The sequence below is a fragment of the Colobus angolensis genome, unplaced genomic scaffold (assembly GCF_000951035.1).
Source record: "Colobus angolensis palliatus isolate OR3802 unplaced genomic scaffold, Cang.pa_1.0 Scaffold101, whole genome shotgun sequence".
NCBI classification, from domain to species: Eukaryota; Metazoa; Chordata; class Mammalia; order Primates; family Cercopithecidae; genus Colobus; species Colobus angolensis.
Window position 1 is genome coordinate 754,022 of NW_012111031.1, and position 9,377 is coordinate 763,398.

The 9,377-nt window shown below is 35.3% G+C and overlaps 1 protein-coding gene across 2 annotated transcripts in view; it reads left to right on the forward strand.

Annotated features, from left to right (window-relative positions):
* The window catches only part of INTS6 (integrator complex subunit 6), a 103,870-nt gene that overhangs the window by 1,471 nt on the left and 93,022 nt on the right, over positions 1-9,377 (forward strand). Inside the window, exons 1-2 of one of the 2 annotated variants that reach the window (XM_011939110.1) lie at positions 175-238; positions 565-714. In XM_011939110.1, coding sequence (XP_011794500.1) covers positions 595-714 — 120 coding nt within the window. In that variant the 5' untranslated portion in view covers positions 175-238; positions 565-594. Of the gene's footprint in view, positions 1-174; positions 239-500; positions 715-9,377 lie in introns of those variants that run through there. The other variant, XM_011939102.1, reaches the window with a different exon arrangement.

Below are 9,377 nucleotides of genomic sequence, written 5' to 3' on the forward strand. Positions count from 1 at the left end.
GGCGGCGGCGGCGCTGCGATCAACATGGCCGACATTTCCCCTCCGCGGCGTGAGCGGCAGCAATGAACTGTGGGGGATATTTATTCAAGTTAGCCGGAGTGACAGCCGGGCCCGGCCGCGCACAGCCCCGGTTTGCATTAAAGGGGAATCGGCCCGGCCCGCAACGGGAGCCAAATACGGGGCTGCCAGGATTGGTCTTGTCAAATTCGTCCTAAGAGGGCCGGTGGGACAGCTGCAGGTTAACTTCCTAAGTCTGGCTCCCGTCTGCTTCCACTAGTACGTTCACATACCCAAATTTTGGGTATTAGATTAGGTAGTAAATTTGTCAGTGAAGTTATAAAGTATTAAGGTTGTTAACTACCAAAACCTAGAGAGGAAGCAGGTTTATTCCTGGGCTACCTTTGGAGGAGAGTTTCCTCAGCAGTGGTACAGTATTAACACGTTAACCAAGCCAAACCAACCAAAAGTGAAGCTGCTACTTGGTGAATGTCAGATTATAACGGCTGTGTGTACATGGCTTTAAAAAATAAAAAAAAAAAAAAAATCTTACATTTTTCTTTTCAGGCTGGATGGAAAGAAAACCATGCAACGTTTATGAATGAACTGAAAAACCTTCAGGCTGAAGGACTTACGACTCTTGGCCAATCCCTAAGGACAGCTTTTGATTTATTAAATTTAAATAGATTAGTAACTGGCATAGACAACTATGGGCAGGTAGGTTGAATAATAAGGTGGCAAAATAGTTGATTTTTCATTTTGTGGAAAAACACAGTCCAATCCAAAAACTACATAACATGAAATGCAAGTATAAAACATTCCAGATTAAAATAGAATATGCACATTGTTCAAAGGCAAAACTCTACTATATATGTTTTACATCCCTCATTTTTTCCCCCTTTAAAATGCATTTGTATTCAGGATTAGAATCTGAATCTTTTGCTAACAATTTGACATACATTGATTTTAATCCCTTGAAAGTTCACTAAAGACCTAAAAGGGAAAGCATCCTACCTCACCACACTCAAGTTGTGTGTGCAACTATTGTAGTGACTTACAGACACTAGTTAGTGGTCTTCATTTCTATATTAGTAAAGATGTTAGAGGAAATTAATCTGTTTGTTGCATCAGGGTTTAATGTGATCATGCTGTATAACTATTCTGAAAGGTAAGAAGATTTTCACTGGAATACAGTCACTGGCTGAGAAAGTTTTCTCCTTTTGAAGCATACACAATTAACTATTGCAGGAAGAATTCTGGATTAAATTTCAGGCCCAGAGTTTTAATTTAAATTCCAAACCCTTGGCAAAAAAGACTGCTGGAAAATATGAAAGAACTCTTCGTTTCTTAACCCCCACAGGTCCTTTTATTTCACTTACTTTCATCTATTTGAGGATGAGAGAAGCTTTAAATCAACAACAATTCACTAAGGAATAATGCAGGGTGGTCCATTGTAACATTTTATGATATCTTTGCCCTGGAAATAAGAGATACTGAACAACATATAACGTTACATGTAACAAAGGAATATTATTTCCAAGGAGCTCAATTCTTAGGTTGTAGTGAAAAGCACTATTCCTATAATTACATATTGGGTATATGTTGTGTTCTTTTCCCAAGTCCCACAGTCCCTAGTTTTGTGAGTTTCATACATTTCAGGGAAATTCTCTCTGTGACTACAACTTTTATTTGCTTCCTATTGAAGGAAATGAACTTGTTTCTGTTTTAAGAAATTTTAAGCTTCTTAGAGATAACTTCAGTGCTTAATATCTTTGGAAATAGCTGAATTTAGTCCTATAACATTTAAAGTATACATTGAAATTCAGAGTGAGCTTACCAAATTGAACTTCCATCGTTTAATTAGGTAAATATGTACTTTCTTACTACATTAATACTTTTCTGTTTTTCCCATCTCTGCTGCTTTTATTTTGCAACTTTTAGTAATTTAGGTAGATTTGCAATGAACTTTTTGGTTTGTTTCTGTAAAATAGTAGTGGATTTCTTTCTCTTTTATATTTCTTTGTGATATGTAGCACAACACAGTCTTATTGCTTAAAGTTTTCATCCTTACCTCTTTGAGTTCAAAGAGATATTTAAAACTTGCCATTATTTGGTTACTTTGATTTGGTTGTCATGCTGTTAGTGTATGGCAGAACTATTAGTTTCCTCTTTTTCTGCATCACGTTTCATAAGTGGTCAAGGCATTTGGACACATTCACCTCCTGCTACCTAGCACAAATACTTCTTAGATTGCTTCCTTTGAAAAACTGCTTGTCATGGAGAGGCTGGGGACATTTGTAATTTAAACCTGTATTTTCATTTTCCCAGTTGATATCTGCCCCCAGAGAACACTTTAGTTCTTGTCTGTAAGGCTTATAAAAACTTTGAGGGAAAGGTGGTCCTGTGCTGTTACCACTTTGACCAAGAGAAAAACCTGGAGATTGGGATGTTTTTGCATGTTAGGATTTATTCAATAACAGGGAGGGATGATGCTTCTCCCTTATTTTGATGAATCAGCAAAGATTGCAAGGCATAATATTAATGCTTATGTCTTGAATTGGCACATTAAAAATGACGCTAGCCTTAAAATGAGCCACTGTTTTCAAATGAAAATGATAATTTGAGTAAAGAGTATTTAATAGGAAGAAAACATTCTTGCAGAAGATTTTTTTCATCATAAAACTGTCTGATTTAAACATTTCACGTTTTCTGTTCACAAAAAGGATAAATGATTAGGAATTTTGGATGCCTCAAATATTTAATACTAAATATTGTTCATGTGTTTTCTTCTTTGTAAAAGTACTTTGTATCTGCCTGTTTTCTGTGGAAGACTTTTATTTTGTAACTTCAATGTCTTTACATAAGTATTTCCCCTTTCCTGCTCTATACTAGGATCTGTGGCGTTCACAGTACTACTTGTATGTAATGTTAGTAGTTGAAGGAAATGAGAAAAGATTAGGTGGAAGATAGAACATATATATTTTATAGAATATCTAAAAACTTTAATGTTCTGAATTACTTTCTTAAATGTCTATGGGTTAATATATATGTTTGTATATTTATATAGATATCCACCATTCTCCCACATACATGCACATATATGATTTTTCATAACTAATTACAAGACTATTAAACCTGTATTGCATTTGTTAACTTAGTTAACATACCTACAGATAAAACATCTTTGAATTATTAGCTAGGATGCTGTCAGAATTTGCAGGGCATTAGTAAGGTTAAAGTAGCTGAGAAAAAAGAATGGTTCTTAGTGAATGTTTTCCTCAAGCACTTTGGATATTCTTCTAACAAATTCCATGCCTATAGATGTTCTTATAAATATTTAATTTTGATAATCAGTACCATTTACTGATATTTCTACAGTAATGGAACGATGTGTAGCCTTCAGTCAATCTTTTCCTTTATAGCAGTACTTCATTAAATTGCATATAATTGCAGATAAATTTGATACATAATTTTTTCACATGTGTTCAACAGAGTTTCAGATAACACTGATCCTTTGAGAGCTGCTGAAAGTCTGAACCAGCCTTAATATCTAAAATTAGGAAATGTATAAAATGTGAGAGATCTGATTAAAGTTTTATATGTAGATGAGTTAATTTTCGTATTGTTATAGGTCATCCTGTTTTCCATCTATATATATATATATTCTTTTTTTGAGACAGAGTTTCTCTCTTGTTGCCGAGACTGGAGTACAGTGGCGTGATCTCGGCTCACCGCAGCCTCCTCCTCCCGGGTTCAAGCCATTCTCGTGCTTCAGCCTCCTGAGCAGTTGAGATTAGAGACTTGAGCCACCATGTCTGGTTAATTTTGAATTTTTAGTGGAGGCTGGGTTTCTGGTCAGGTTGGTCTCGAACTCCTGAACTTAGGTGATCCGCCTGCCTTGGCCTCCCAGAGTGCTAGGATTATAGGCGTGAGCCACAGTGCGCAGTCCAATATTTTCAACATTGTCTTTTTTTCGGTAAGTTAGGTTAGTTAAGATTAGCCGATAAATCTTACTCTGGCCTGCAAGTCCATTTTTGTTACTGACCTGACTCCACACCCCTGCTACCTGAAGTATACTAGTACTAATTAAATTGTTCCAGGAGTTAGAATGGCACCTTTCCTACTATGTGCCCTCGGTGAAGACAATCCTTGACAGATATCTTAAAAGGAGATAAAATATGTGCTTAATTTTTTCAGGAGTTTCTGTGGTGAATGTTTACCTCATTGAAAAATGGTGGCTTTCAGACAATGTCAAATTTAATGATTCTCGGGGAAAAAAATTTTAATTTTATTTTTGAGCATAAAGGTCTACTTTGTAAACTTAGGAGATAATACAGTTATAGTTCTAATACTACTTTTTTTTCCTTTACCTAAATAGTATTCATTTAATAGATGGTGTGAAATACAGGCTTTGAAGGCTGGCAGGTGAAGTAGTGAGAACTCCATTTCCATTTAGGTGTTTGGTTTATCTTAGATTATCAACAAATGTATGAATAAGAGTTTGATATTTATTAAGCTATAGACATCTTTTCAAATGAAAGTAAGTTAATTACTATACCTGAAATACTGCTGTGTTGAATATAAACTGGAAACACAATGATGAATGGTATTTTGTAAATTTTTTAATTCCTTTAATTAAAAATTTTTTTTAAATTGTGGTAAGAAACACCTGACAAAATTTACCATCTTAACCATTTTAAGTGTGCAATTCAGAGTGTTCAGTATATTCATATTGCTGTGCAACCAATATCTAGAACTTTTTTATCTTGCAAAGTTGAAACTGTATGTCGAGTAACTCCCAGTCCCTGGAAACCTCTATTCTAATTTCTGTTTTTATGAATTTGTCTACTCTGGATATCACAGTTAAGTGAAATCGTACAGTATTTGCCTTTTTAGACAGGCTCATTTCACTTACCATAATGTTCTCAACATTCATTTATGTTTTAGCATGTCAGAATTTTCATCCTTTTTAAGGCTGAATAATACTCTATTGTATGTACCACATTTTACTTGTCCACATATCCCTTGATAGTCATTTGGTTGCTTCCACTTCTTGGCTGTTGTGAATAATGCTGCAATGAACATGTGTGTGTAAATAGCTTTTTGAGATCCTGCTTCTAGTTCTTTTGGATATATACCCTGAAATGAAATTACTGGATCATATTGTAATTCCATTTTAAATTTTTTGAGGAAGTACCATACTGTTTTTCATAGCAGTTGTACCATTTTACATTCCTACCAACAGTGCACAAGGGTTACACTTTCTGTATATCTTCACTAACACAATTTTCTATTTTTCTTTGACATTAGCCATCCTAATGGGTGTGAGGTCGTATCTCACTGTGGTTTTTATTTACATTTCCCTAATTATTTATGTTAAGCATTAACATACGCTTGTTGGCCATTTGTACATAGTCTTTGAAGACAAGTCCTTTGCCCATTTTAAAATTGTTTTTTGTTGTTGAGTTTTAGGATTTCTTTATATTTTCTGGATATTAATCCCGTATCAGATATATGATTTGCAAATATTTTCTCCCATTATGTAGTTTGCTTTTTCACTCTGTTGTTTCTTCAATACACAAAGTTTTTAATTTTTATATGGTCCAATTTATGTATTTTTACTTTTATTGCCTGTACCTTTGGTGTCTTCCACAAAATCATTGCTAAACCCAATGTCACTTAAGCTTTTCTCCTGTGTTTTCTTTTAAGAGTTTTATAGCTTTAGATCTTCTGTTTAGGTCTTTAATCTATTTTGAATTAATTTTTGTATATGGTATAAGGTAAGGGTCCAACTTCATTCTTTTGCATATGGATATCCGGTCTCCACTACCATATGTTGAAGAGACTGCCCTTTCCCCGTTGAATGGTCTCTACAAATCCCTGAACTTTTGAACCTCAATAATTATTGTTAGTGGAGAGGGCACTCTCCTGTCAAACTTGCTTAAATATTTTTTCCCCATCTTTATTGTGTAAAAGAAGAGCAATGGCTGGAAACGTGAGAATTGGAATCCCAATCTTGGCCTTGCCATTGAATTATTATGTAACATTGAGCATTCACATTACTATTTTGAGCCTCTGCTGCTTCTTATTCCAAGTTGGCAGTAATGAAGCCATTGTACCTTTAATATAGAATTGATGAGAGATTTAAATGGGATGATATATTTAAAATGTACGTTAAAAATTAGGATGTGCTCACTAGACAAAAGCATCCTTTTCCCCCAAAAGGTTAGTATATTTACCTCTAGTTTTCTATTTTTTTCAGCTTTAAATTTGAAATTAAAATTATAAAAATCTTTAAAGCTGATTATTACTTGCTTTAAAAATCTGTTAGTGTCATGAAGTGTATATTTTGACTTGAGCTTTGTATTATATCCCAGAAAAGCAGCTGTGAAAGAAAAGTAATATAACTTGGCCAAAGTTGTCTCAGTGGCATTTAATAAGCATAGGATGGTATTTTTAAAGAAGTGTTAAATGAAAACAATTTAAATGATGTAGCAGATAAGTCAGAAAGTTATTCTTTTGCAAGAATACTTATGTGAAAAAAGCACATGCTTTAGGATTCTTTCAAATAGGGAGCTCCCCCTAGTGCGTTTTAGATGAGATTTACACAAGTTTGATTTGCAGGGAAGCTTTTAGGAGCACATCTGTTGAGTAAATCAAGGGATATTTTAATAAGATTTAACAGCTCAAAGTAGTACAAAAGGAATATGATTTATTTCCTATAGAGCATTAATTTAATGGTGCTATAATTTAAATGGAAAGGAATATCCCCAAACCCAGATTTTATTTTCTTTCAAAACATTTGCTACAATATTTCTTCAGAATTTTATACTCTAAATCTGTTTTGTAAAAGAGAAAAATCCTCCAGTCATGAACTAAAAAAAAAAAAAAAGAAAGAAAAGAAAAATGAACTATCCTAAGGACGTTACTGCCTTCTTTTTTTTTTTTTGAGGTGGTTTCACTCTTGTTGCCCAGGCTGGACTGCAATGGTGTAATCTTGGCTCACTGCAACCTCTGCCTCCCAGGTTCAAGCAATTCTCCTGTTTCAGCCTCCTAAGTAGCTGGGATTACAGGCTCCCGCCACCACCCTCAGCTTACTTTTATGTATTTTTAGCAGAGAGGGGGTTTCGCTATGTTGGCCAAGCTGGTCTCAAACTCCTGACCTCGGGTAATCCGCCCACCTCAACCTCCCAAAGGGCTGGGATTTACAGGCGTGAGCCAGCGCACCCGGCCATTGTTGCATTCTTAATTAGAAATTGTTTGAAACAAATCTTAAATGCAAAAGTCAAAAATAGGCCAGGTGCCATGGTTCACGCCTGTAATCCCAGCACTTTGGGAGGCTAAGGCAGATGGATCACTTGAGGTCAGGAGTTTGAAACCAGCCTAGACAGTATGGTGAAACCCTGTCTCTACTAAAAAAAAAAAAAAAAAAAAAAATTAGCTGGGTGTGGTGGCATGTGCTGGTAGTCCTAGCTACTCGGAACTTTCCCGGTTGGAGAATTGCTTGAACCCCGGAGGTGGAGATTGCAGTGAGCTGAGATGGTGCCACTGCACTCCAGCTTGGGCAATAGGCTGTCTCAAAACAAAAAAAAAACAAAAAAAACAAATAATAGATTCTACTTCTCCTTTAAAGAGCGTTTTACTTTCTTTAGATATAGGACAATGTCGATAATTATGTATTAAATTATATACAGCTGGAAATTAAAAGCTTAGCAACAAATCTAATATTTGACAGAACTGAACTTATATATTTTGAATTAAGGTCATTTGTGGTCAAAATTAGTTAAAAGGATTATTTAGTCTTGTTTCGTCATGTTCATGTCATAAATTTCTCCAAAGAGATTATATAATATTTTATAATTTGAAATGTTTCTCAAATATATAAAATGATTTTTGACTATAATAACTTTGACTCAGATTTATACTCTACAATTAGTCTTGGTGGACTTTTCTTGTTTTTTAGGGCTTTTTAATTTAAAAAATTTTTAGATGCAAAGTCTCTCTCTGTTACCCAGGCTGGTCTTGAACTCCTGGGCTCAAGCAGTCTTCCCACCATAGCCTTTGGAGGAGCTGGGACTGCAGGCTCTTGCCATTGTACTCAGCTTAAAAAAGTAATTCCCTCATATAAACTTTATATTTGTTTAGTCTTACTGTTAGTCTGTAAAAGTTTGCCATGGTTGCCAGACTTTAAACAAAATACTAATTTTTAAAAGAATTTTGTTTTGGTTTGTATTTTCTGATCTTTCTCTAACATTTTTACTGAGATATAATTTAAATACACAAATCTGAAGTGTGAAGCTTAGTGAATTTTAAAATACACACTCTTAAAAAAATTGAACATTTGCATCTACTGACAAGTTTTAATTACTGTCAGTAGTTTTATTATTATTTTCATAGGGCTTTAGAATGGAAATTATTTTAGAAGTTTAGTCAATTTTCCTCATTTTGTAGGTAAAGGCCTAGAAAGGTTAAGAGGCTTAATTTCTACACATTCATGAAATATTTTAAAAAATTGTAATTGGTCACAGAACAGTTATGCAGATTTTATTAAGGATTTGTGTATTATTTAATAACATTTTATTTAAATGTATAACCAGTGGATCTGATTTGCTTTCTTCAGTTTTGTCTATAGTTCTATAATGCAGTATGATTTCTTTCAGTTCTTGTTTGAAAGTTACGCTTTTCATTTTGTCTCTGTTACATTTAGTCTTTCTTGTAACATTCTATCTAAATACTATTTGTTACAAAATTAACTTTAGTTGGATTCTTTCCTCCCTTTGTTTGGCAGAAAGTAAATGAATTTAGGGCAGCCATCCCCAGCCTTTTTGGCACCAGGCTGGTTTTGTGGAAGACAGTTTTTCGATGGATTGGTAGAGGTGGTTGGGATGGTTTCAGATGAAACTTTTCCATCTCAGGTCATCAGGCATTAGAGTAGGAGCACATAACCTAGACCCCTTGCATGCACAGTTCACAGTAGGGTTTGTGCTTCTATAAGAATCTGATGCTGCTGCTGATCTAACAGGAGGCAGAGCCCAAATGGTAATGCTCACTTGCCCACTGCTCACCTGCTGTGCTGCCCATTCCTAATAGAGTCCGGGGGTTGGGGACCCCGATCTAGGGGATAAACCAGGGAAGACTTCTTAGTGGCATCTAAAGAATAAAAGTTTACTGAGAACCCAGAACCATTTGCAGGTTAGGAGACAATGCAGAGTGAAGATCATGATCAATGGCCAGATGCGGTGGCTCATGCCTAGTAATCCCAGCACTTTGGGAGGTTGAGGCAGGTGGATCACCTGAAGATCATGATCAATGGCCAGATGCGGTGGCTCATGCCTAGTAATCCCAGCACTTTGGGAGGTTGAGGCAGGTGGATCACCTGA